At 65.1% G+C, this 25678-nt stretch overlaps 3 protein-coding genes across 4 annotated transcripts; 1 reads left to right on the top strand and 2 right to left on the bottom strand.

Moving 5' to 3' along the window:
- Window positions 1–383: 383 nt before the first annotated feature.
- TAF1C (TATA-box binding protein associated factor, RNA polymerase I subunit C) lies at window positions 384–5016 on the bottom strand. Of its 2 annotated transcripts, XM_088526709.1 has the most exons (13): window positions 4806–5016; window positions 4604–4710; window positions 4384–4479; window positions 4040–4110; window positions 3639–3886; window positions 3452–3562; window positions 3199–3322; window positions 3022–3093; window positions 2784–2919; window positions 2572–2700; window positions 2324–2498; window positions 2051–2188; window positions 384–1621 (listed from the first exon to the last, which is right to left on the bottom strand). In XM_088526709.1, exons 1-13 carry the CDS (start codon window positions 5014–5016, stop codon window positions 384–386), a joined length of 2856 nt encoding a protein of 951 aa, XP_088382835.1. The 2 variants fall into 2 exon arrangements, with proteins under 2 accessions (XP_088382835.1, XP_088382836.1); XM_088526710.1 differs by lacking the exon at window positions 3022–3093.
- A 585-nt stretch (window positions 5017–5601) lies between these two features.
- On the bottom strand, window positions 5602–7201 carry FAM221B (family with sequence similarity 221 member B). Its single transcript, XM_088526708.1, has 6 exons — window positions 6958–7201; window positions 6593–6730; window positions 6393–6509; window positions 6125–6316; window positions 5859–5978; window positions 5602–5771 (listed from the first exon to the last, which is right to left on the bottom strand). The coding sequence occupies exons 1-6, from the start codon at window positions 7199–7201 to the stop codon at window positions 5602–5604; spliced, it is 981 nt and encodes a 326-aa protein (XP_088382834.1).
- A 5199-nt stretch (window positions 7202–12400) lies between these two features.
- On the top strand, window positions 12401–18490 carry TMEM8B (transmembrane protein 8B). Its single transcript, XM_088526693.1, has 13 exons — window positions 12401–12443; window positions 12770–12995; window positions 13515–13722; window positions 13915–14048; window positions 14130–14389; window positions 14603–14955; window positions 15318–15414; window positions 15627–15750; window positions 17041–17183; window positions 17335–17513; window positions 17589–17735; window positions 17838–17954; window positions 18118–18490. The coding sequence occupies exons 1-13, from the start codon at window positions 12401–12403 to the stop codon at window positions 18451–18453; spliced, it is 2367 nt and encodes a 788-aa protein (XP_088382819.1). The 3' UTR covers window positions 18454–18490.
- The last annotated feature ends 7188 nt before the right edge of the window (window positions 18491–25678 follow it).

Consider the following 25678-nt stretch of genomic DNA (forward strand, 5'->3'; position numbering starts at 1 on the left):
GCCGCCCCCAACCCCCACCCCGCCTACCTGCCCCGCGCGCGCCCCCCACGCGCGCAGCCGCCCCGCGCGCGCCAGGCCCCGCGCCAGCGCCGCCATGGCCGCGCCGCCGCCCCGCCCCGCGCCCCCATTGGCTCGCCCGGCTGCCACTCACACGCAGGGCGGGCTGCTGGCGCACTTAAAGGGCCCGCGCTCTCCTCCCACGCGCGACGCGCAAACAGCGCGGGGACCGCGAAGCAGCACCGCCGGGGCTCCCGGCGCCTCGCAGGAGCCGCGGGCACCTAAGGAAAAGAGCACAGAGGGGTCCCACGCCTTCTACCAGTTCCCCCCCACAGACACGAGCCAGGACTGCTGCCCCACGAGAGTTTTATTGGGGGCAGTGCGGGTCAGAAGCCCATGCGGGGTCGCTTGCGGCGGGGCTGCGAGCCCGAGAGCTGGCTCTGCGAGGAGGGGATGCAGAGGGGGCCGCCCTGGCTGCTGGGTTGGCTGCCAGGGAGCTCGGCGGATGCCGCATCTGCGCCATCCCCGCACACGGCCAAGTAGTCACGCAGCGTCTTGCGGCGCTCCTTGGGGATGCCACGCGAGCGCAGCGTCTGCGACGACAGCAGCGGCTCGGCTGGCGGCGGTGAGCGGCGCGGGGAAGCCCCCCAGGCCTCAGCGAAGATGCGGGGCAGCGCATTGGGGTGCTCGGGGGACAGCGGCGGGCCCGGCGCCGAGGCCCCGTCGCTGAGCTCTGACAGCTCTGATTGGTAAGTGACAGAGGAGGTGAAGCTGGCCGAGAGACTGCGGTGGCCCCGTGCACGCTTCTGCCGCCGCCGGCGCTCGCGCAGCGCCCGCTGCCGCTGCGCTAGGTTCAGCCCCAGCTGCTCTTCCCACCAGCGGCCCCAGTGCCCGGCCCAGGCGGCTGTCAGGCGGGCGCTCAGCGTGTCCGGCCAGGCTGCAGGCTGCACGGGCTGCGGTGGGGGCTGTGGCGCAGGCGCCGGGGCCCAGCGCCCGACGAGGCCGCGCTGGCGCATGGCACCGAGCAGGTGCTGTCGTGCCTGCGCATGCAGCTCGCTGGGCCCGGCCGCATGCGCCAGCTCTTTGGTGGTGAACAGGCGCCTCTGGCTGATGGTGCTGGGCGCGCGGGCGCCCGCGTGCCGGGACTGCGCCTGCCAGCCCCTGAAAAGTGCCCTCAGCCAGCGGCGGTAGCGCAGGGCAGCGGCCGCGCTGGGCACAGCTGGCCCAGGACAGGGGCTAGCACAGGGCTCCTCTGCGTGCTGAGCTTCCTCTGGAGCCGCCGGAACGGCCTCCTCCTCCTCTTCCTCCTCATCCTCCTCGTTGACAATCACCTCCAGGTTGGACAAGTAGAAGGTCTCAGTCTCCTCATCCTCCTGCTCTGCTTCCTCCTCCTGCTCTGCTTCCTCGCCGCCAGACCCGGGTGGAGAACCAGGAGCGCTCCCGCTCGGAGCCTCAGGCACAGGGAAAGCACTGGGGGTTGCTGCATCCTTGTCCGCCCCATCAGGAGTCCCAGGCTGTGCCACCTCGTGTGTCAGGCTTTGGTAGAAGATGTCCCCAGCCTCGGAGAGCTGGAAAACCAGCAGGGACTCACGCTGTCCCTGCGTGTGCAGCTCTGCTGCCAGCCCTGCAGGGACATGGGCACCAGTCATGGAAGGAGAGGGGTGAGAAGCGATGGGGGGTGACTTCGCTCAAAGCACCAGGGCAGGGCCAGCCTCCTACAGGTTGCTCAGGCCCTGGCCACGCTGAGAACTGAACGTCTCCCCGGATGGAGGCTCCCAGTTTGGGCCCTGCTCCATGGTTCTGACTGCACTTACAGCAACTACATTTCCCTAGTATTTAATGGGAAGTTCCATGCCTGCCACTTGTGCCACTGCCTCTCGTCCTGCCTTTAGTCCTCTCCAAGCAGAGCTTCTCCAGCGCCATCAGGAGACCCTTTTGCCACCCCTCTGCCCAGCTTGCTGCTCTGAGCCTCCCCGTGGCCCCAACCTGCAGCCCCTCAGCGCCGGGGCTGAGCTCACCCCCGCCAGGCCCGCTCGCGCCATGGGACACCCACCGGCGGCCGGGGCGCCGAGACGCTGCTGCAGCAGGCGGTGCCGGTGCGGGAGCTGCGCGGGCAGGTGCTGCAGGCAGCCGGAGATGCTGTGCAGCTTCTGCGGGGGCCCGGCGAGCTGGCAGGCTGACGTGCTGCCTCCTGTGGCAGGACACGAGGAGGCTGCCGTGAGCCCTGCTCCCAGCACAGCAGCCCCATGGACGTGGGCATCCCGCCTTCTGCCCGGCCCAGCTGCCAGAGGCGGCCCAGAGCCAAGCCCACAGCCCCATCTCTCACCCATGTATTGTAGCAGCAGCAGCTCCTGTGTGTGGGACGCGCCGAGAAGCACCTTATGGCTCCTGCCAGGGCCCCCTGGCACCACATGGGCAAACAGCGGTGGGGCCTTCATCATATGCGCCCACTTCAGCACAGGCACCAGCGGCAAGCGCTCGTCCACCACGTACACTGCGAACTGGGACAGGCCACCGCTCAGTGGGGCTCACGGACACTTCCCCATCCGCTGCCCTCGGTGTCCCGCGACTCACCTGGGTGGCCACAAGGTGCTGCGAGGGGTGAGCGCGGCCCAAGTACATGGGCAGCACCACGCGCTCACCCTGCTGGCACCCGGCTTCCTCGCCCACCTTGAAGAAATCAAAGTGGCACCTTCCGGGCGCCTGGAAGAGTGGAGTGGGATGCGTGAGCACCCAGGGAAGGGGGGCCTCTACCACCACCCGTACCGGCCCCTTCCTGGACAAACCCGCGCATCCAGGCACTGCAGGCCAGTGCGGTCAGCGCAGCTCAGCACCCGCGGGTGTGCAGTGAACTCGCTCCAGCGCCATGGCGAGTGGTCCCGAAAAAACATGGTCTGGGCGTCCCGGCGGAGCTGCTGCAGCCTACGGGAGAAGGCACCGCTCTCACTGCTGGGCCCCGGTCAAACGCAGAGCTGGGGGACAGAGCCGTTCCCAGCTGCGGGGCCTCATCGGCCCATGCCTCACCCAGTCTTGACGCTCCACAGGTAAACGGCTCCGCTCTCGGTGCAGACGGCCAGCTCGCCGGGGAGATGAGGGCTGCAGGAGACGGCATCATGGCGGGGCAGCAGCACCCGGCCCTGGGCAGGCAGGATGTGGCAGCGGGCACGGAGCCCCCTGCGCCGCACCGTTCCCAGCACCTACCTGGCGGTGAGGCAGCAGGCGGGCACGTCGGTGCGGATCACTTGCAGTGCGGCAGGGGCAGCGCCCGGCCGGCCCGGCACCCTCCACACCCCGCAGTGATAGTCCGAGCGCACACCAACAAAACCTGCAGCACGACACGAGATGCGGCTCCACGGGACAGCCTGGCACCCACGCTCTCTGCCTGGAGCAGGGCTGCGCAGAGGGTGCCCCACGCGGTACCGAGGCGGGGGGGACCTTCCCAGCCCACACTCACCTTCCCCATCCACCTGGGCGGCAGTCACCTGCCGGATGCGCCCGTTGAGCTCAAACTGCGTGGGGGAGCCCCGTGCGCGGGGCGCCTCACCCAGCACCACGTCCTGAAAACCTGCGGTGGCAGCTAAGGGCGGCGCAGCACAAAAACCACCCCGGGGACCCTGCCAGCACCCTCGGCGGAAGGATACAGAGCTGGTTCATGGCCGGCCCTGCCGGGTGCACCAGGCAGCCCGTGTGGGCATCCGCGGCGCCAGCGGGCAGCCAGGCCAGTGCCCCCGCTGTGGCGCTGTCGTCGAAGAGCAGGTTGGCCCAGCAGCGCTCCAGCTCATCGTGCACGCAGCCCGCCAGCAGCCCCAGCGGCACCTCGAAGAGCCAGTCGCGGCACATGTGCGAGAACCAGCGGACACGTGGGGCGAAGCGCTGCCGCGGGCAGCCGCTGCGGACACGGCGCACGTCAGGCAGGGAGGGCAGGCGCCTCGTGAGCACCCACTTGGGGCACAGAACGGGGCGCGCGGCTCGTGAGCACCCACTTGGGGCACAGAGCGGGAGGCCGGCGCTCCCTGGGCCTCCCCCTTGCAGCGGCACTCACTGCCTGGCCTCCAGTCGGTTGATCTCCTCCACCAGGGATGTCATCCGGATGGTGGTGTCCCGCACCTGTCTCTGCAGGGAGCAGATGGGGCACAGGTTGGGGATGCCAGTTGCAGGGGATGGGGTGGGATGCAACAGGCACCCCCACAAAGACGACATCACAGAATAGTTAAGGTTGCAAGGAACCTTAGAGATCATCTAGTCCGACCCCCCTGCTCCAGCAGGGACACCTAGAGCACGTGGCACAGGGTGGCATCCAGACAAGGTTTGAAGATCTCCAGAGAAGGAGACTCCACAACCTCTCTGGGCAGCCTGTTCCAGGGCTCCGTCACCCAAGACACTGACCCTCAGCTTGGCGTTGCCCAGGTAGAAGTTCTTGTGCAGCAGTTGTCCCAGGGAGCCAAACGCATCTTCTGGGTGATCCACAAAGAAGTGTCCCAGCTGTGCGGGAGGGACAGAGCAAGCGCTAGGACGCGCCGGGGGGAGACGGGGGCACTGCAGGGCGATGAGTCTCCCCCGCCGCGCCGGGGACGGGCAGCCCCGCAGGTCCCTGCTCGCGCCTCACCTGCTTGGCGAAGTCGAGCGCCGCTCCAGCCTTGCCCGAGCGGAGCTTCCTGCGCAGGGCCCCGCGGTACAGGATGTCCTGGGGCACGAGCGGCGGCGCCCAGCAGCCTGCGGGGAGAGGGCGGGAGGCGGCCGGTTCCGCGGCTGGCGGCGGGGCCCGGCGCGCGACGCGGGGCCGGGGCGCGCGGGGCGGCTGCGCTCACCCGCGTTGGGCGGCAGCAGCGGCACGGCCGCCGCCTCGGCCGCCCCCCAGCTCTCGCCCGCGCCGCCGCGGCGGGGCACGAAGGGCGCCGCGGGGCCGCCGGGCAGCACGTGCCCGCGCTCGCCCCAGCCCGCGGCCCCGCCGCCGCCACCCGCCTCGCGCGGCGGCCCCGCCGCGAAGTACGAGGGGAAGAGCGCGGCGGGGAACGGCATGGCGGGGCAGCGCGGCCGGAGCGGCGGCGGCGGCGGCGGAGCTCGGAAGCGGAACTGCCGGCGCGGCCCGCGCGGAGGCGGCGCGGCCGGGGCTGCCCCCTGGCGGCCGGCGGGGCCGCGAGCGGGAGGCGGGGAGACACCGAACCGGGCCGGGAGCGGGCCCGGGAGCGGAGGGAGCTGCGGGGCCGGGCCCGGGCCCTGGGCACGCGGGGGAGCTGCAGGAGCGGGGCCGCGAGCGGATGCGGAGCTGGAGGAGCAGCGACGCGCGGTTCGGGAGCCCCCCCCGGGCTGTGCCCCAGCGCCGGGCAGCGGTGCCGCCGCGGGTCCCCCACGCGGGGCAGAGCGGCGCTGCAGGCGCAGGGATGGAGCACCCCCGGCAGGGTCCAGCAGCGCCGCGGCTCTCCCTGTGCGTCTCCCAACGCGGGGCCCTGCCGCCAGGGTCCTCCCCCCTCGCTCCTTCCAGGCTCGGGTGGAGGCTCCCAGCACACTGAGGCACTACTCGTAGCTCCCCAGGCCCGCAGACACATCTCGCATGCGTCGCAGCATCCTTTTATTGGGGTGTTGTGGGGCTCCAGCTCACGGCGCCTACTTGGGGGCACTGGGGGACTCTGGGGAGGGCAGAGGCGCTGCCTGGGAGCCCGACGGGCTGGGCAGCTCTGCCATCAGCGCCAGATAGGCAGAGTCGTCGCTGAGCGTCCCGGTGAGCACAGCATTCCTCATCTCGGGCAGCTCCGCAAAGACCAGGTACTGCTCTCCTGGGGGCAGGCAGAGGCGGCGCGGGGCAGGGGGCTGCAGCCCCACTCCCCCTCCTCATCCCTCTCCTCCTCTTCCTCCCTGCATACCGTAGGGCAGGCCGCCCTGCTTCCGCGCCTCCGTGCTCTCAAAGAATGTCTGGTGCTCTTCCCAGCGCCGGTCGCAGGCCGCGCACAGGAAGGTGGACTCGAAGCCCTTGCAGGAGCAGCCTGTGGAGGTGGCAGGGGCGAACACGTGGGCATCGGCAGCCCCTACGGCCCCGTGCCAGCCTGGTCCTCAGGTGCAGCGGCACCAGCAGGGTCTCAGCTGTCCCCGGGGTGTGTGAGCCCGTGGCCGGGTGCTGTGGCGGGCTCACCTGCGGCGCGGCAGGCCCGTGTGCCGCCGGGCACGTGCTTCTCGTGGCTGTGCTTGCAGCGGCACGTGGCGTGCCAGGCCGCGCGCTCTGCCGGTGCCCGCCGCCGCAGCCAGAACTCGCCCACATCCTCAGGCCGCGATGGCACGAAGGTGAAGCCACGGCACTCGCAGCGCTGGGCGGCGCAGGGCACGGCTGTGCAAGCCGCTGCAGCCAGGAGCCGGCCCATCAGCACCCCGCGGGCCGCGGGCGTCCCCCCAGCGGCGCCCGCGCGCACCTGTGTAGGGCTGGTGCTGGCTCAGCAGGTGCCCGCAGAAGCACTTGGAGTGCTCGCCCACGCGGAAGCAGTCCCACGGGTAGTCGGGGCAGCGCCAGCCCACGTAGAGCCCTGCGGGATGCGCTGCAGCTCAGCCCCCTGCTGCACAGGGGACAGCTGCTCCAGGGCCCCGTGGTGCCGTCCCGGGCGCTCGCCTGTGCGCAGGGCCTTGAGCGCCGCCTCCTTCTCCTGCCTGAAGAGCTCCTCGACGTGCTGGCCGAACTGGCTGCAGTGCATGGCCTTGGCCACCAGCATGAGCTCGCTCTGCGCGTCTGGGAGCTGCGCGGAGCTGGCTGCGAGGAGAGCACGGGGACGCACTCACCACAACTGTGCAGGGGACACGGTCGAGGATGGAGATGGGCTGGGAGGGGGGCGCTCTGCCATCCCAAGCGTCAGGAAGGGGAGAGGGGCTCCCTGCTCACTGTCTGGGTCCCCAGTGCCGCCCTCCCACTGTGGGACCCGTAAGGGCCGCTTCATCCTCAGAGTACCCCGGAGCTGGCCCGAGGGCTGAGCCGCATACCTGCCGCCTCCATCTTGTCCGACGCCTCCATCTTGTCCGACGCCTCCGTCTTGTCCGTCACCTCCGTCTTGTCCATTGCCTCCACCTTGTCCGACGCCTTCTTCTGGCCCCTGGCCGTCCTGGGTTTCACCTGCCTCTGCCGGGAGCGCTCTCCCACCTCGTCGCCCTCCAGGACGGCCAGAGGCGGGTACATGCCCCACATATCATTGCCCTCCCAGTGGGGCCCGCCCCGGGCCCCGTCCATCGCGGCCGGTGACGCTGTCCGGGGTGGCTGCGTGGGGGGCCCAATGGGCAGCGGAGGCTCTGCCCGCACCCCCTCGGCCGGGGCCGCAGGTCCCTCAGTGGGACCCTCTGCCTGCGGCTCCTCAGCTTCCATGGGGGACCCGGCCCCGCTGCTGCATGGCCAGGGCACCCCGGCCTGGATGCTTGGGGTTGCCAGGGAGCCGCAGTGGCCGCGGTGACTTGTGACACGCGGATGGAAGGAGGGTGTCGGGGCGGCTCCGGACCTGCTCCCGCTGTGTGTCCCTCCTCTCCCCGGGACGGGGCGCAGGACACTTGGCAGAGCTCAGCCCCAGGCAGGTCTGTGGTGTGTGGGAACTGTCACCAGGCTGGGACCCCAGGGACTGCTGTGTCCCCTTCCCGTCTGGTTGCATCCCCTGCATGGTGCTGGGGGACGTCCCTATGGAAATGACCCCAGCCCGAGGGCTAATGGCAGATCCCAGAGCTAGCTGGGCTCTGGGCTGCCTCTCCGAGGAAATGAGGAGCCGAAGGAATGTGACACTTTGCCATGCGCTTCGTCCCTGTCCGTTTGCGGGGATGGGGCTGGCTAGGCCCGCGGGCCCTCCCTCGGCCCGGCATCGCCAGCCTCCCCGTGCGTCGCCGGGGCTCCTGGCAGCCTCTGGGCCTGCGTTAGCCAGAAGGCCCCGGCCGCCGCTGTGCACGCGGCTGTTCCCACTGATGGGTCTCTCCTGGCTTGAGATCCGGCCATCTGTGAAGGAGACCCTTGAGGTCCAGAGATGCCCGGTGTCCTCAAGTCCTCTGTGCCCTGCTTTCCATGTGTGACCCTCCTCGGCGTGCGGGCAGTCCCACCTCTGCCTCCTGTAGCCTCCAGTCCCTCCTCATCCCCGTGTGCCCACGCAGGCTGACCCGGAGGGCCCCTCTGGTCCCGCTCTCCTGTCTGAGTTCCCAGAGATGGCAGATCTGTGTCTTTCACAGCAAACAGATCTGTGTCTTTCACAGATAGACAGATCTTTGCCCCTAGAGCTCCCTTAGGACGTGGAGGCAGGACGGGAGCCTTCAGGGAATACCTTGTGGAGGATCAGAGCTGTGTGTGCCCTAGGCAGGTTCTCCTGCCCCTTTCTAAAGGCTACAGGGAGTGCTTGGTTGTGCAAGGTGGCGATCACTGCGCGGAGCCCGGCTCCGTGCGGGAGCAGCTCTCCGGGCTGCGGCAGGGCAGGCAGGAGGGAGGTGGCTCTGGGGGAGGCTTAGGCAGCCCTGGGGCCTGTGCGGAGCCACTGCGTGGGCCGGCCTGGGCCCTGCCGCTGGCTGCCTCTGCCCTGATGTCCTGATGTGTCACCGGGGAGCTGCCGGCCTGAGGTGCAGTCACCCAAGGGACGTATCCATCTGCAAGAGGCCGGTTCAGCCCTGAGCAGTCTCTGCCCTGGGGACAGGCGCACGTGGCCTGGACAACGTGGGACGGGGCAGCGGTGGCTGTGCTCTGACCAAGGTGGCACTCGCTGTCCCAGGACTGCAGCCTCTGCACCACATCGCCTGGCCAAAGGCCACCTCTCCCGAATGCTGCCTGGCGTCCGCGGGGAGGTAGCACAGGTTGGCAGGGACAGACCCCGACCAGCGGGGCAGAGGATCCTCCCCAATACCAGTAGGTATTTGGGGACACTGGGACCCAAGGAAGCTGCTTGGGGTACTCCGCGCTCGAGAGCACAAGGCAGAGAGGGACGGACGCCGCTCACACCCAGGATGTCTCTGCTTGGGCTCTCTGCAGGGCTGCGCGGGCTGTCCCGCCGCCGCTCCGCGCTGCAGGGCCCAGCTCCGAGCACCGCCGCGCTCCCGGCCCTGGTGCGCTGCCGTGGGGCTGAGCTCACCCGGCCGCACCAGCAGAGGCCCCATGACCCCCCAGCCCTTCATCTCCCTGCGCCCAGCCCCACGGTTCCTTGTGGCCCAGCCCCATGGCCCCCACTCCCAGCCTTTGCCCCCAGCCCCTGTCTCCAGGCTGTGTCCCCCTGCCCACCAGCTCCTTGTACCTCAACACGTGTCCCCTTCCCCTGCCCCTCAGCCCCACATCCCTCTGCCCCCAGCCCATGTCACTCCCAGCCTCACAGTTCTTTGTGTCCCAACCCCATGGTCCCCACTCCCAGCCTGTGTCCCCTTCCCCTGTCCCTCAGCCCCACAGCCCCCTGCCCCACAGTCCCCAGCCCCACAGCTCCTTGTGTTCGAGCCCCACATTCCCCAGCCCCACAGCTCCCCGTGTCCCAGGGGTCCCAGTGGGCTGCGCGCGCCGGGGCGGGCGGGGGCGCTGCCGGCGGCGGCGAGCGGCGCGCGCCGGGGCCAATGGTCGCGCGTGGGCGGGCGCGGGGCGGGTGACGTCATGGGCGCGGGCGCGCGGCGGGGCGGCTGGCGGCGCGCGCCCCACGGCAGGCGGCCATGGGCCGGCGGGGCCCGCGCGTCCCGCTCCTGCCCCTGCCCCGGCTCCTGCTCCTGCTGCCGCTGCTGCAGCTCGCGCCGCTCGCCCGTGAGTGCCGGCCGCGCGTGCGGTGGGGCGCGGGGCGCGCGAAAAGGGGTACAGGGACCTCGTGCGATGGGGAACGGGGTGTGCATGCAAAGGGCACGAGGAGCTCGTGCAGTGGGGCATGGGGTGTGCATGCAAGGGGTACAAGGAGTTCGTGTGATGGGACAGGGAGTGTGCATGCAAGGGGTGCAAGGAGCTCGTGGGATGGGGCACGGGGTATGCGTGCAAGGGGTGCAAGGAGCTCGTGTGATGGGGCATGGGGTTCACATGCGAGGGGTACAGGGACCTCGTGCCATGGAATACAGGTTTGGTGTGCAAGTGCTATGAGGCACTCATGCAGTGAGGCTTGGGGTGGGTGTGCAAGAGGTATGAGGCACTCATGTGATGGGGCATTGGGTGAGCGTGCAAGGGGTGCAAGTAGCTGGTGCGATGGAGCACGGGGTGCATATGCAGCAGGTACAAGGTTCAAGGCACTTGTACAATGGGGCTCAGGGCACACATGCAAAAAGTACAAGGAGTTCGTGCAATGGGGTACCGGGTGTGCGTGCAGTGAGTACAAGGTTCATAGGCAGGGGGCATGGGGCTATGCAGGCAGTGGGCACAGGTATGTGTGCAGCAGCTGTGGGGTGCCAGTGCAATGGGACACAGGGCATGGAGGGTGCATGTACATGTGCAATGAGTATAGGATGTGTATGTAATGGCACTTGGGGGCTGCAGTGGGGCGTAGGGTGCTTGTGCAGTGGAGTGTGGGGTGTGCATGGAATGGGTATGACATACATGTGCAGTGGGGCTTGAGGGGGTGCCTGCACTGGGGCACAGGATGGATGTGGATGGAGGCACAGTGGAGAGCAGTGTGTGTGTGCTGTGGGATGTAGAGGAACCTGCAGTGGGGCAGGGTGAGCGTGTGAGGTGTGGGTCTGTGCATGGGGAGGCTTGGGGCACATAGTCAGTGGGGTGCAGAGGTGCCCATGCTGTGGGGTGCAACGTGCTCATGAGATGGGCTGTGGGATGGCAGTGCAGTAGGACATGGGGCTGTGTGTGTTGTGGGGCATGGGCTGCCCGTGGAGCAGATCACAGGGATACGTGTGCAGTGGGGCACAGAGATGTGTATGCCGGAGGGCGCACACGCAGCTGCACGGTCGTGGGGAAGCGGGACGCGTGCAGTGGGTCCCTGGGGAAGAGGCAGGCGCAGTGGGAGCGCAGGCAGCCCACGCGCACGCAGTGGGGCTGGCGAGCGTGCGGCGAGGGGTTGTGCGTGCAGCGAGGCCGCGGGGCGGGACGGCGCGGGGGGACCACGCGAGGCCTGGAGGGTGCCGTGGGGGCGGGAGCCGGGCGGGCTGTGGGGTCCGGAGGGCGCCGTGCGGGTGGGGGGCGCGGAGCTGCGGGCGGCGCGGGCGGCCGGCGGAGCTGTCCGCGGTGCTGAGCGGGAGTCCCGCGGAGCGGCGGCCGGGGATCCCCGCGGCCCGGCGGGCTCCGCGGGGCCCTCCGAGGGCCGCGGCCGCGCCGGGCCCCGCGCGCAGGCGGCAGCCGGGGCCGCGGCTGCTCCCGCTCCAGGCGGGCGCTCCGGAGCGGCGCGCGTCGCTGGCGGCGGCGGGGACGGGGCGGCCTTTGTGCGGGTGCGGGAGCAGCCGCGGGTCAGGGCAGCGCCGGCCGCGCGCCGCTCCGGCACACGCGTGAGCTCCGGCACACGTGTGAGCTCCAGCACACATGTGTGCTCCAGCATATGCACACTCCGGCACATGCTTGAGCTCCAGCACATGCACACTCCAGTACATGCGTGAGCTCCGGCGCATGTGTGAGCTCCAGCACACATTTGTGCTCCAGCATATGCACACTCCGGCACACGCGTGAGCTCCGGCACACGTGTGAGCTCCAGCACATGCACACTCCAGCACATGCGTGAGCTCTGGTGCACGTGTGAGCTCCAGCACATGCGTGCTCTCTGGCACATGCGCACTCCGGCACATGTGCGCTGCTCCAGCACACACGTGTGCTTCAGCACATATGTGCACTCTGGCACAAGCGTGAGCTGTGGCACATGCATGAGCTCCAGCATACACGTGCACTCTGGCACACGCGTGAGCTCCGGCATATGCATGTGCTCCTGGCTGGTGCTGTGTGATGCGCTGCACTCCCCCCTGCCGCCCCCCATGCTGGAAGAGCCTTCCTGGGAACGTCCCTACTCCCAGCCCACCTCTGCCGGGCATCCCCATTGCCACCAGGCTGTGCAAGATGCATCTCTGTGTCGGCGCATCTCTGGGCAAGGCCTGGGTTCCCCTGGTTGGCAATGAGAGCTTGTACAAGAGCAAGGTACACTTGCTCCTCCTGCCTGAAGATCAGAGCGTCCCAGTGTCCACCTGCCAGAGAGGCGGCTGCTGGGGCTCCTGGGAAGCCCAGAACCGTCGGGCAGGGAGATGTGGCCCCAGGGAGTGCGGGAGGCTGCAGGAAGTGCCTTGCACCTAGTGGGGCTGTGCACCACCATGCATGCCCACGCGTGTCGGTGTACGCACCTCCGCTTCGCCGTGCGGGCAGACAGCACCCATGAGTGCATATGTGCATGCATATGGGCGCCATCCTTCCTCCGCACACTCCGGAGAGGCGAGGGGCTGTGTGGGAAATGCCGTGCGGAGGCTCTTGCTGAGATCCCTCAGCAGGCAGGGAAGGGGAGATCTGTGGGTCTCACAGGGAGCTGCCGTGATGGAGGAGGGATGGAGCCATCAGGAATCACCCTTTGCCACATGTAAGGGGTAAGGAACAGATAATCGCTGTGGAGAATGATGAATTCAAAGAGAGGTTGGATGTGCCTGAGCAGAGCTCAGCGCAGCCAGGTCTAGGTCTCCCTCCGGAGCACGACTGCCCGGTTGAGCCCCATGCACTGGACGTGAGGCCACGCTGAACCTGGCAGACTGTGCTGGCTCTGGGAGCGCAGCTGGGCACCACTGTCAGCAGCCCCGGGGACGTGGTGACCTGGCACAGCCCCAGCCTCTCGTGCCTGCAGGCTGCTGCGTCTGGGTCGTGTTCAAAGCCCGGTGGGGCTGGATCACGTCTGCACACGGGGTGTCGCAGCAGCCCCACTGAAAGCCCCTTGGGTCTCCCCTGCAGACGGGCTCTTCGTGACCGACTACTTCACCCGCACACCCCGCAAGCTCAGCCCCTTCCGCTCCTTTGCCAGCATCGAGCTCTTCCACTTCCACATCCCCGAGGACACGGTCATCGCCGTCTGGAACCTCATCACCTTCAAGGAGCAGGGTGGCACCTTCGGGGACCAGTGCCCAGACCGCAGCATCACCGTGTGAGTAAGCAGCCTTCCGCTGCCTGTTCCTTGCCTGTCCCTGCCTGCCCCCTGCCCAGACTTACCCTGGAGCCTGTCTGCTTCTTGCTTGCACACGGATGGCTACACCTGCGTGTGTGCTCGCATTTAGCTGCGTGCGCACATGGGTATGGAGCAGTGTACGTGCACACCCATACGGACATACATATGCATGCACACAAATGCATAAGCATGCACACACACACGCATATATACGTGTGTGCGCATACATGCACACGCGATCAAACGTGCACCCTCCAGTTCATCTCTCCAGCAGTGCTGCACACTCCACCCCTTTGCACGGCTCATGCGTGAGCAGTTTTACTTGGGCACACACCTAAGCAAGCTTACAATCTCCAGCGAGTGCCCAGCTTGCAGGAGGCTCAGCCGTGGTGTGTCTGAATTTGCTAATAGTATGTTAAGTGCATGGAGGGCAGACCCACGTGTGTAAGATGGGCCGTCCCTGCCACAATGCCCTGCTAACCGCTGTCTTTCCCGTAGGTATTTCCGCTCAGGGGCTCCCTCTGTCATTAACCCGCTGCACACCCACTTCCCCAGGGACACGGCTGTCCCTGGCTCCTTTGCGCTGACGCTCACGTGGACCCTGCCGAACCGGACCACGGGGGTGTTCAATGTCACCAGCCCGCTGCCCGGGGACTGGTTCTTGGCCGCTCACCTGCCCAAAGATGAGGGCAAGATCTCCGTCAAGGTGAAGGGCTGAGGGGCAGCGTGGGCTGGGGACTCGCGGTAGGGCTCTGCTTGGGCCACCTGGGGGCGGGTGGGACAGGTGCCCTGAGTGGAGCTACACTGGGAGCAGGAGGGCTGTCACCTCCCCTATGGGGTCACTGAAGGGAGGGGAGCAGGGCCTGATTGCCCCGCACTGACAGCACTGCTGGCGCAGGGGCTCTACGAGGAGTGCCAGTATCTCTTCCAGCCGCAGCTCATTGTGCAGCGCCTGGTGAACATTGCCGTGCTCTACCCCGGCTACGCCAGCGAGCAGATCATGGCCCCCCACAACCGCTCCTGCCTCTACAAGTGAGTGTGAGAAGGTCTCCCGAAGAGGGGACCCCCAGGGTGCAGAGGGGGTTGAGCTCAGGGCGCCCTGTGCCTCTGCAGGGTGTTCGTGCCCAGCTACACGTCGCGCGTGCTGGTGGAGGTGCTGCGGTGCCGCAGCGCCGAGGGCTGCCCGCTGTGGCTGCGCGTGCGGGCCAAGGCGCCGCCGCTGCACAACTCCACGGCGCTGGACTGCCGGGAGCACGCGCCGTGCCGCCTGGCGCTCGAGCTGCCCTTCTGGCAGCACTGGTACTACGTGCTGGTGGAGAAGCACCCCGGCGTCCCCGGCACCGTCTCCTTCCAGGTCACCGTGCAGCTCACAGGTACGAGAGCGCAGCGGGAGGCGGGAGTGGAGCCCGATCTCGGTCCTGCGTGGGGACTGGTGGGAGTGCAAGGGATGCCAGTGGTGATGGGAACGCCGGGAGGTGCCAGGATACACGTGTGGGGAGAGGAGGCAGGAACTGAGGGAAGAGGGTGGAGGGTGCTGGGGGCTGGAGGGGCTGCGCAGTGCCTGGGGTGACGGTTCTGCCCCTCAGACTGCTCCAGACCCAGCCTGGCCCGGCCCTTCCTGCCCCCCAGTGCCTCCATGAACATGCCGCACTCCTTTGGCTCGGCGGGCGGCTTGGCCCTGGGCGACAGCCCTCCCGCCGCGGGCCCCAACAGCACCAGGCAGCCGAGCGGCGCCGCCGCGGCGCTGCCTGCCGGCGAGCGGTGCTGGCCGGTCCGGCCCACCCTGCGCAATGAGCTGGACACCTTCTCTGTCCACTTCTACATCTTCTTCGGGCCCAATGTGTCGGTGCCGCCCGACCGCCCCGCTGTCTTCGTCATCAACCTGCTGCCGGTGCTGGACAGTGGCGGGGTGCTCAACCTGGAGCTGCGGCTCAACGTGGTGAGGCAGCCGCAGGGTCCCAAACGGGGCCAGCTACGTGGGGCAGCCTGTGCGGGACGGATCGGAGCTGGGTGGGAAGAACGGATGGGATGGGAGCCTTGCTGGGGCTGTGCCGGGCATTGGACTGGGCTGCTCCTGCGTAATGGGGTGTGGAATGAGGTACTATTAGGGCAGGGTAGTGGACAAGATTTAGGATCCTCTTGGGTGATGGATGTGGGGGCTGGATAAAGGGCTGGAATGGGGTGTTTTTGGTGATGGGCAATGGTTTGGGGTGCTGCTTTTTGATGGGGTATGAGCCAGGTGCTGTCTGAGCAGGGGGCAGCCCCGGCACTCACTTAGGACTGTTTTTTCTCTGCCTGCAGAGCTCCCTGTGTGGTGAAAACGTGACAGTGTTCGGATGCCTCAATCATGAGGTCCCGCTGACGTCTGGCGACAACGCGTCAGTCACCTGCGCCACAGGTAGGTGGGCAGCGCGGCGCGCGCCGGTCCTGCCCTGTGCACCGGCACCTTTGCAGCCCAGTGCCCCCGGGCACGGCGGGTGCAGAGGCTGCAGGAGCATCTGCAGGGCCAAGGACACTGTGGAGCCACAGGGCACCCTGGCACAGGGCACCCTGCCCCGACGCAGCTCTGCCAAGGGGACGGCGCTCACCCAGACCTTTCCTTGGCTGCAGAGTCCCTGGCGGGTTTCCTGCTCTCCGTCAACGCCTCGGCCAGCCTGAGCCGCCTGCGCATCCCCTACCCGCAGACGGGCAGCTGGTACCTGAGCCTGCGCTCCCTGTGTGCCACGGAGCACGGGTAAGAGCCTCCGCGAGCCCAGTGGGGACGTGCCTGGCGCGGGGCCAGCCATGCGCGCCGGCCATGCGTCACGGCGCACATGGCTCCGTGGGCGCTGTGTCTGCGTGCGAGCGTCTGCGTGGGCACGTTTCCCTCGAGCTAGCGCCTGCATGGCCATCTGTGGGGCCCCACGGCTGTAGCCTGTGTCTCTCTGCTAGGAAGCGCCTGTCAGCGCGCGAGCACAGTGCATCTGTTGGTGCTTGCCCATCTCCACGGCGGTGCCCATCTGTACCCATCCCCGTGCCTGGTGGGGGACGGGGCTGTCATTGCAAGGACAGGGCCTGGCTGCATGTCTGCGAGGAGGAGGGGGAGCCCTGGCTGGGCTGCTCTGCCCCTGCTCTGCTCTGCATCTCCAGGCCCCAGCTCAGTGTCTGCCGCTCTGCTGCTGGCCTGTGTGTCTGGCTGAGAGCCCTGGGGAGGAGAGGGGCTCTCGCGTGCGTGTGTCTGCGCATGTGAGTGTCCATATGAGGCCGTGCACCCTGCAGATGGTGCAGAGTGTGTGCCCAGGTGCATGCATGCAGATAATGCTGCGTGTGTATTTGGGTCATGGGTGTAAATGGCTCTCTCTACCTGTTTGGGTAGGTGCAGGCAGGCAGGTTTGTGTGTATTCTTCACACATGCGTCTGCAAATTTGGCTGTGCGAGCCCATACATGAACAGCAGGCACATGTGGGTTACCCAGGCATGTGCGTCCCGTGTCCCTGCTCGCTGGAGGCTGCACATGTGCAGGGTGTGCAAGAGAGGCGTGTGGGGAGCTGTGTGCATGGGTGAGTGGTGGCAGGGGTGCTCTGCACAATCCAGCTGCCCCGCTGTGTTTCCAGTTCGCTTTAGGTTGCCGGTTGCATTCAGTTCTCCTGATACAGGCAGAAAAATGCTTTGCAGGGCATTGTGTTTGCACAGCAAAACCCAGACAAAATCAGAGCCAGCTGAGTGTGTAGCTAAAGGCAACATGTGTCTAACCGTAGCCACGGTCCCTTCTACTTGGCTGGCCTGGCACAGGCAGTTGCATTGCAAAGACCCTTGAGGACCAGCTCCAAGGTGTCCTGCCAGGCACCAAACCGCCTCATTTCTGCGCTCTGCAAGCCCTGTGCCTCCCCTTGCCACCAAAGCCTGGTGCTGCACGGAGCGCAGCAGGGCTGTGGGTGCCGTTGGTGAGACGGGGGCTGCGCGGGGGGTTTGAGGCGCACGGGGCAGGCTGTTGGGCTGGAGGGGTGCGTGGGCAGCGTGCTGATGCCGTGCTCCTGCGCGGCAGCTTCGAGCCCTGCGCCAACGTGACGGCTGAGGTCTACTTGCGCGCCTACCTCTCGCCCTGCATCAACGACTGCGGCATCTACGGCCAGTGCAAGCTGCTGCGCACCAACAACTACCTGTACGCTGCCTGCGAGTGCAAAGCAGGTGAGAGCTGCCCAGGGGAACCCGCACCCAGAGCCCTTCCCCGGGGTCCTCCCCTCCTGTCCTCGCTGCTGCCACGGTGCCCCGTGAGACGCGGTCTCCGTAGGCGGATGGAAAGGGGTTTCTCGGTGATGGGGCTGTCCGCTGCTCACAGGGTGGAATGGCTGGGGCTGTACGGACAACGCCGAGGCCTTCTCCTACGGCTTCCAGCTCCTCTCCACGCTGCTGCTGTGCCTCAGCAATGTCATGTTCGTGCCTCCTGTGGCCATCGCCGTTCGCAGCCACTACCTCCTGGAAGCCGCCGTCTACATCTTCACTATGTTCTTCTCCACCGTGAGTGCGGCGGGGGGGCTGCACGAGGGGCTGGGGGACTGGGGGCAGCTCTCACCCCTTCTCCCCTGAATCCAGTTCTACCATGCCTGCGACCAGCCGGGCATCGTGGTCTTCTGCATCATGGAGTACGACGTGCTGCAGTTCTGCGACTTCCTGGGCTCCCTCATGTCCGTCTGGGTCACCGTCATCGCCATGGCCCGTCTCCAGCCCGTGGTCAAGCAGGTGAGTGTGGAGAGCGAGGCGCCGGGGCGCAGGCGGCCGTGGGCACCTGGGAGGGGGTCCCGGTGTGTACCCGGCCTCATGGGCGCCCTGCTGCCGCCGCAGGTGCTGTACCTGCTGGGTGCCATGCTGCTCTCCATGGCCCTGCAGATGGACCGCCATGGGCTCTGGAACCTCCTCGGGCCCAGCCTCTTCGCCTTAGGCATCATGGCCATCGCCTGGGTAAGGACCCGGGCTCCTCTTGCCCCGCTGCCCTGTCCCCCTGCACCCCCATCACTGCCCGGCCACCCGCTCTCCTCCGCTGCCATCGTCCTTCCCCCGGGATCGAGGATGTGTACCTACCCTGTTCCCGGTTGCTCACGGCCCTGCTCTCCGTGCCCCGCAGACGGCTCGCACCATCCGCCGCCGCCACTGCTACCCGCCAACATGGAAGCGCTGGGCTTTCTACCTGTGCCCCGGTGCGCTCATCGCTGCCGCCGCCGTGCTGCTCTACGCCTTCGTGGAGACCGAGGAGAACTACTTCTACATCCACAGCATCTGGCACCTGCTCATCGCCGGCAGCGTGGGCTTCCTGCTGCCGCCGCGCGCCAAGGCCAGCGCGCGCCTGGGGCCGCTGCCCCGCCGCAAGGGCTGCGGCTACCAGCTCTGCGTCAACGAACAGGAGGAGCTGGGCCTGGTCGACCCCGCCGTGGCCTCCATCAACAGCATTTGCACCAGCTGATGCCAGCGGCAGCCTGGACTCCTCAGTGCCGGGATGCTCTGGCTGGAGGCACAGACAGCAGCCCCGTGGGGCCAGGCAGCTGCTTCTTGCCCGCACGGGCTTTGCCCGGCACTCTGGATTCCAGGCAGGATGAGTGCCACGGGCACCTTGTCCAGGCACAGCCGCGCTGCCCATCCAGGAACACCAGGACCCCTGTGGGTGGGTGCAGAGCCACCAGTGCCACCCTATTGTTGCAATTACAGCCTGACTGAACTTGTTTCCAGAAGTTGCTGTAGCTCAGTCCGGTGCAATCCGGGGAGGCTTGATGAGGAGCTGGCGCTGGGGTGCCAGAGCAGCCCTGGCCAGGCTGGTGCCTTCCTGGCCACATTCAGCTCTTCTCCGTGCATCTGAGGCTGGCAGAGCCCTGCGGGCCCTGCGGACCTAGCAGGGACAGAGGAAGGGTATTTACGGGCTGTGGGCTCTGGTCCCTTGGGACCAGCCTTGGGTTGGGGCTCTCTGGGCTGCGTCTGTCTGGGGCTTGGGCCAGCAGCAGCAGGGACCTGCCCAGCCCCACAGGGACGCTCTGGGCTCAGCACTGCTCCGGGACACCCTGGCAAGGCTCTGTGCTGCAGCATTCACCTCCTGCCTCCGTGGAGCCGCCCGCCTGCTCCCCCCTGCCCGTCCCCTCGGGACCGAGCCCGATGCAAGGAGATTTACTGGATGCCTAACAGGATTAGCAACCGCGGGCGGGCAGGCAGCTCCATAATAGGATTGCAATCTAATTAAACCTGCTGCTTGGGAGCTGGGCCCCAGCTGGCCGGAGCGGCGCTGTGGGGCAGGCAGTGGGGACGGCGGTATGGGGACTGCCCGAGCGGGTAAGGGCTGCAGCCTCTGCAAGCATCTGCCTCAGGCTGGCACCTCCTGCCCAGGCGGCCCTGTGCATCATCCTCTGCCCTTCTCTCTGGGGACAGGGTCTGGCTTGTATCGCCCACCCCAGGCTTGGCAGGGGCTGCCTGTGGCCCCTCCTGGGGCCAGCAGCCTGTGCCTGGGGTTTGGGAGCCCACGGCTCCGTGCCCACTGCAGCTGCAGGAAGCTCCACCTTTGCTCCTGGCGTCCCCATGCTTGAGCTCTGGGTGCACGCGAAGCCCCATGGCCGGGGGAGCTTTGGTTTGAAGCAGTGTGCGAGATGGCCGTGGTTGTGCCAGGCAGCTCTGCACGGCCCGGGCAGCGGCAGGCTCCGTTCCTGCCCCTGTCCCTGCGTGCAGGCGGCTGGGCACCAGACACGGCGTCTGCACCCTCCACCCCCCCTCACAGTTAGCTCATCCTCCTGCCCTTCCTGTGCCACACAAAACGCTGTGTCTGGTCCAGCCAGGCCGCCGATTAAGGATTAATTTTTAATTAAAAACGTTGCTCACTTCACCAAGCCCAACTGCATTTCCTTGGCAGTAGCCGCCCCCAGAGGACGAGCAGCTCAGCTTTGCAGAGAGCCTCTACGTGAACCACATGCTGCAGCGCGGCGTGCTCCGAGCACAGGGACCAGCCACCCCGCCTGGCTCCCTGGCCCATGGCATGGTCCACGCTCAAGCAGGGCTTGTTTCATGGTGAGCTCAGTGCTCCCCACACCATCCTGTCCCAGCAGCCTGGAGAGGTCCTGGCAGCCAGTGCTGGACATGATGTCCATGAGTTATCGCAAGCTCGTGTGAGACGCATGGCAGGAGGATGCTCTGCAGGGAGCGCACGGCACCTCCTGGGGCCTCTGCAGGCTGCAAGACGGGCAAGGACACCCTGCACATGCTGCGTGGTCTGGGGTGGGGACGGCTCCCAGGTGCTGGAGCCGTGGGGAGCGGAGTTCCTTGCGTGGCTGCGGGCTCAGCTCTTCCTGTGCAGGGTGCATGCGTGGGCTCCCCTGCACACGCATCCACGGCAGAGCTGGGCTCTGGCGTTGGAGCACAACGAAGCCATAAGGAGCCACGCTCAGCCTTCGCTTGGCTTCCGCTTCTGCCAGCTGCTGAGGCGGCCCGGCGCTTGCTCTCCTTTTAATTAAACCTGCAATTCCATTTTTCATCTCAAGGACAGGCTTAGAAGCTGAGCGGGCTCCGAGGAGGGAGCCTGGCCAGGAAGTGTGGGGAAGATCCAAGTGCTCTGCACGATCCCAGCCCAGCAGCCTGGCCCCCACGGCAGCACATCCCCTTCCCGCTGGGAATGCCCTCTCCCAGCTTCCCTGCTCGCCCAGGGCACAGACAGAGCCTTGCGGGACCGGGGAGGCCCTGAGGGCAGCAGTCCTGCCGGGTGGCGCTTTGCAGCGTTTTCAGGAGCAGGAAAGCCCAAGCCAAGCACAGCCCCTGACATTGGGCATGTCACCGTATTCACCGCATGTCCCAAGGGCGAGTGCAGGAGCCCAGAGCACCCTCTCCACAGGAAGCCCAGTCCAGGGTAGGTGGCACTGTGCCCCAGAGCCCTGGGTGACTTTGGGCTCGCAGCCTGTTGGGTCCCCGTGACGCCTGCCCACACCCTCCCTGCTTCCCGCTGCCACTGCAAACAGCCTTCCGGATGTTCCATCCCTGCCTTTCCCAGGCACAGCAACCCCATCGCCATGGCAACAGTGTCCCTATAACAACCAGGTACATCTGACATCCCCATGGCAACCGGCTCCCCGAGCAGCCTGTCCCGAAGTTCTCCATTGAGGAGCTTTGCCTCTTCCCACACTGGCGAGGGATGGAGCGTCCGAGACCCATAGGGGCTGGGAGGCTCAGAGCAATGGGGAGAGAGCTGACCAGACTTGGGTCTCAGGCTGCAAGGGGAGCCTGGCACCGCCTGGGGCAGCGCTCGCTTGGAACGGGTGTCCTGAGGCTCTAGGAAACCTCTTCTTGCCCTCGATGCCCCGGCCCCACATCCCCTGTACCGTGTAGGGGTGGTCACCCCCAGCCTGGCTCCCTGCAGCCCTGCCTGCCCAGCCAGGTGGCGGGAGGGCTGCAGTCTGTCACTGCAGACGGCAGTTGCACACCATGCAACTTTAATGTGCCCGGCCTGAATTATTGAGCCCTGCAGCAGGCTGTGCAGAGGAAGGACTGTCCCTCCTCCTCCCTTTACTCACGCGTGCCCACCGGGACAGCAGCTGGCAGGGCCTTGCAAGAGGTCCCTGGAGACATCTAAGCTAGTGGGAAGCAGTGACCGAGCTGCTTGGTGTCACCGTGGAGAACAAAGTGCCCTGTTCCCAGGTCCTGCTGGGTGCTGATCTCCCCCAGATCAGATTTTCTGAGGGTTGGAAGCAGCAAGAGGTGATCTTCTGTGGGGCACCCGGTACTCAAGCAACCTGAGAAGAACCATGCTGGCACGTCCCTGGTACACAGAAGTGCTTCAAGGCCTTATGGAGGGAGCGGGGAACATGTGAGAGGTCCCCTCTTGCAGGACATAGCTGGAATTCGTCACATTCGCTGGATCTGTGGCCTCTCTCATGGCAGCCAGCCAGCTTGGAGTAAGGGTGTTTTGGGTCCCTCTGGCTGCTGAAGGCTGCTGTGCCCTCTGCTAACCCCGAGGGCTAAGAGATGACGGTAACAGCACGGCATGGGTGCTGCAGGAGATTTTGTTATGGGGGCCTGTGTGTCCTCACCTGCGATTCCTCGTAGACCCCTCTGGAAAGGAGCATGGGGCAGCAGAGACCCCACTGCTTCCTCAGGCGGTCCTCACCTCTCCTACGACTGGCATCCCAGTAAGACCAGGTCCTTCCACTGCCTTGGGCCATCTAGCCCACCTAAGCCCTGCTGGGCACCTGGAGCTCGCTCCTGGCCAGGCACGGCCATCACGGCCCGCTTGAAGGATGATAAAAATCTCGCGCTATGGCCTGGCTGCTCTCTTCTTTTACAGTTTGCCCAACGCACCCTGCAGCCACTCGATGATTTTCTCATCACAGGAGCAAGCCCTGACCTGCCTGCTTGCTCAGACCCATCCATCACCTGCCCTGGGCACCACTGCGCAGAGCGTGGGGCTGCACTGCCCATCCTGCTCCATCCCCGGCCATCCCTCAGCCACGCAGGGGTGACCCTGCTGCCACCAACCCTTGGGAGCAGCTCTGAGCTTGCAGAGGGTCCCGGTTTCTCCCAGTGCAATGCATCCAGACTCTCATTTCTCACCCCTCCTTCTCTCCCATTACCTGCTCCTGCTTCTCACAGCCATTTCCAGCCCATATCCCGTTTCTCAGACACGTCAGAACTTCAGCCTCAATGTCAGGGCGCTGGGTAGGGGTATTCTGGCACAGGGGCTTGGCTGGGGAATGAGGAGATGAGCTGGAGTTGGGGAACGAAAAGGGTGATTTTTAGCTTTTCACTACTGCGCTTCTTGGAGCGGCTGGCAGGAGAAGAACTCAGGACTTTATCCCCAGTGATTTGGTCGAGGGCTGTTGAAGAGCTGCTCCGTCGAGCAGAAAAGCCACTTGAGTCGTGCTTAGCTTCATCAGGGGAACTGCATAAAAATCACGGAGCTCGCTCAAAGAAATTAATAGACTAGTCAGAAGGGCAGACTGCTTGCAGACAGCATGAGAATTGCTCAGAACAGCATGCTGGAGACTTCCAGTAAATGAACGCATCCTTTAACAAGATTTCTACGGTCAGCACCCAGCCGCCGTGGCCAAAGAGCAGAGCAGAACAGGCGATTAGACGTGAAAGGGCATTCCTCAAGGAGGAGACGCTCTGCTCAAATGAAGAACATGGGAAAGAGGATGAACTCCAGCAAGCTGCACGTGAAGCCAGAGCAAAGCAAACCAGGAAAGGCTTTGAGGCAGGTCTCAGCAACAGCATAAAACTGCAGATAAGCCAGCTTGCAAACAAAGCGGTAGCAAAAACACTCTGTCCAAGCCAAGGGGTGAGCAGAGGGGGAAGGACATTGCGGGCAGCGAGGTGGCTCGGCGGGGAGGGCTCCCGTGGCAGCCTGGCTCCTCCCCAGGCAGCAAAATCAGTGTGGAAGGGGCCAGATTTCACCCCATAGGACACTGAGGGTGGCACCCAGTGGGGCTGGGGAGCTCTGGGTTCACCCCAGGCTGCAGGAGGTGGTGACAGTAGGATGGCCAGGGCCTGCTAAGGAGCAGCCTCTGCCCTTCTCCTCTGGAGAGCCGGAAGAGATGCTCATGCAGGTTGTGATTGCCAGAGCAAAGTCTACAAGCACAAAGTGCAGCCACACTTCTTGTCAAGTGGTAGGGAATTAAGGCAGTTTCTCTCATGAGAAATCAACCTCACACCAACAAAAATCAAACTGCAACACAAAATGTGATCCTGGAAATATTTATCTTAAGAAGCAAGCCTGCAGAGGAGGATAAAACCATGTTAGTAGAGGCTGAGAACACTTTCCATGGGAGGCAAAGCCACTGTTCCCTTTATGGATTGCAGATTAAAGTTTTCTCATAAAAAACATTTCCCCCCTCAAATATCACCACTAAAATTTCCCTCGAGAAAACTGAGTGCTAGGCAATATGTTATGTATGAACACTGCTCTCAGTGGAAGCTGTATTAAAGAAATCACGTTGAATCTTTCTTTTTGAATGTAAGTGGTGCCTACACCAAAGGGAATATTGCAGTTTATTCTTACTTCATATAAAGACAATTCAACACCTCTGAGTGCTCAAAACCAGGGCTCTAAATTTCGAGGAAGACCATTTTGGCTAAAATCACATTGATGCCAAGAAATTGCAATCTAGATATTTCCGATTTAGCAGGAACCCACTGGACCATGCACTGTCCAGCTCCAGAAAGCTGCTCCGTCTACCCAGATTTGCAGCAAGCAGCATCTTGGCTGATTGCTGTTACATAATGAGTGCAGCTGCATCAGCAGGAAAAGCCCTAGGAAATGTGGGTGCTAAAGGGTACAAGACCTGGGCTCTGAGTTTTCTATACTGGGAAAAGGTGCAGGGGCTGTTCCTGAACACAGCCCAGGCGATGGCTGCATCCTGGGCACAAAAAGCAATAGGCAGATCCAGGTCCTCTCCCCACGCTTTGCTCCAGGACCTGCCTGGAGTCAGCAAAAATTCCTGCCAGCACGGAGGCGAATCCCAGGCAAGCCCAGGAGAACAGTTGCGCTAATTAACTAATGAAGCCGTGTCCTCTGGGAAAGATGAACAACCTAAGCTGGAGGCTTCCTCCGCACCACGGGAGGGCTGGAGCCCCCTCAGCTCCTCCCGGGTGCACGGGGCTGCTGGCAAAGCCGGAGCGCACTGTGCGCTCCCTTGGTCGCTGCAAGGATGGATGCTCAGAGGGCAACCGGCTCCCCCCGGGCACGGGGGTGTCCAAAGGCAGCTGAGCTGCTCCATGCTGAGCGCTGCCTCCCGGAGCCCTGCAGCAATCTGCTGTGCAGGACGTTGGCTGGACCTGCATGCGGGCAGCTCGGAGCGGGAGGCCGGGAGAACAGGCTGCATTTGGGCCAAGGAGGCGGCGGCAGCCTGGGGGCATCATGCAGCCCCTCGGGAGATGCTGGTGGTAGGGGTCAGCCCTGCCGCGTGCGGCCAGGCCCAGGAGACAGACGGGTTTTCTGCAGCTGTTTCCTCTGAGATGAAGCGGTTTCCTCTCCTCTTTTAGAAGAGGAGAAAGTCATTCAAGGTGAACCAAGCTTGCAAAGCTCTCAGCCATGCCATGCCCCTGCCCCAGGCCCTAACCTGTGGGTCCCTATCACCTCTTGCAGCTCTTTGCCATGCCTTCTCTGTGGCCCTAATAAAAACCATGCCTGCGTTTTATTTCCTTGTCTCACTCTGGTTGCTATGATCTGGACTGTTGAGACCAATTGCATGAGAAAAAATATTGATTGCGTCTTCTGCAGAGTGAGCCCCTGTCAGCCACAGAACCACAGTGCAAGGGGAACCTACTCCAAAAGCAAAAGCTGCTTGATTAGAAAATTCTGTTCCTTTTTTCTTTTTCTTTTTTTCCAAAGCAACTTCCTCTTGTTTAGAAATACCCTCTCATACACTACTTGCTTTTCAGACTGGAGTTATAAATCTGCATACATCAGAACTACAATTCAAAGCAACTACCCCTTCATGCTCAGAGATACCTTCTTGCTCACCGCTTGCTTTTTAGACTAGAGTTATATATCTGCACACCTCTGAGCCATCTGCGTGACTCATTTCCATCTGGATGTTTGATCCGGAGCTGCTGGGGGCTGCTCTTCAGCACCAGGCATTCAGGCCACCAACACTGAACCAGATACTCCCTGCTAGCCTGGGGTTAGGCACAGATTTGCTTTCTAGACTGGCTATAAAGGGTTAAGA

The sequence above is a fragment of the Tinamus guttatus genome, unplaced genomic scaffold (genome assembly GCF_059628265.1).
Source record: "Tinamus guttatus ecotype Peru unplaced genomic scaffold, ASM5962826v1 Tinamus_guttatus_pri_ptg000253l, whole genome shotgun sequence".
Classification (NCBI taxonomy): Eukaryota; Metazoa; Chordata; class Aves; order Tinamiformes; family Tinamidae; genus Tinamus; species Tinamus guttatus.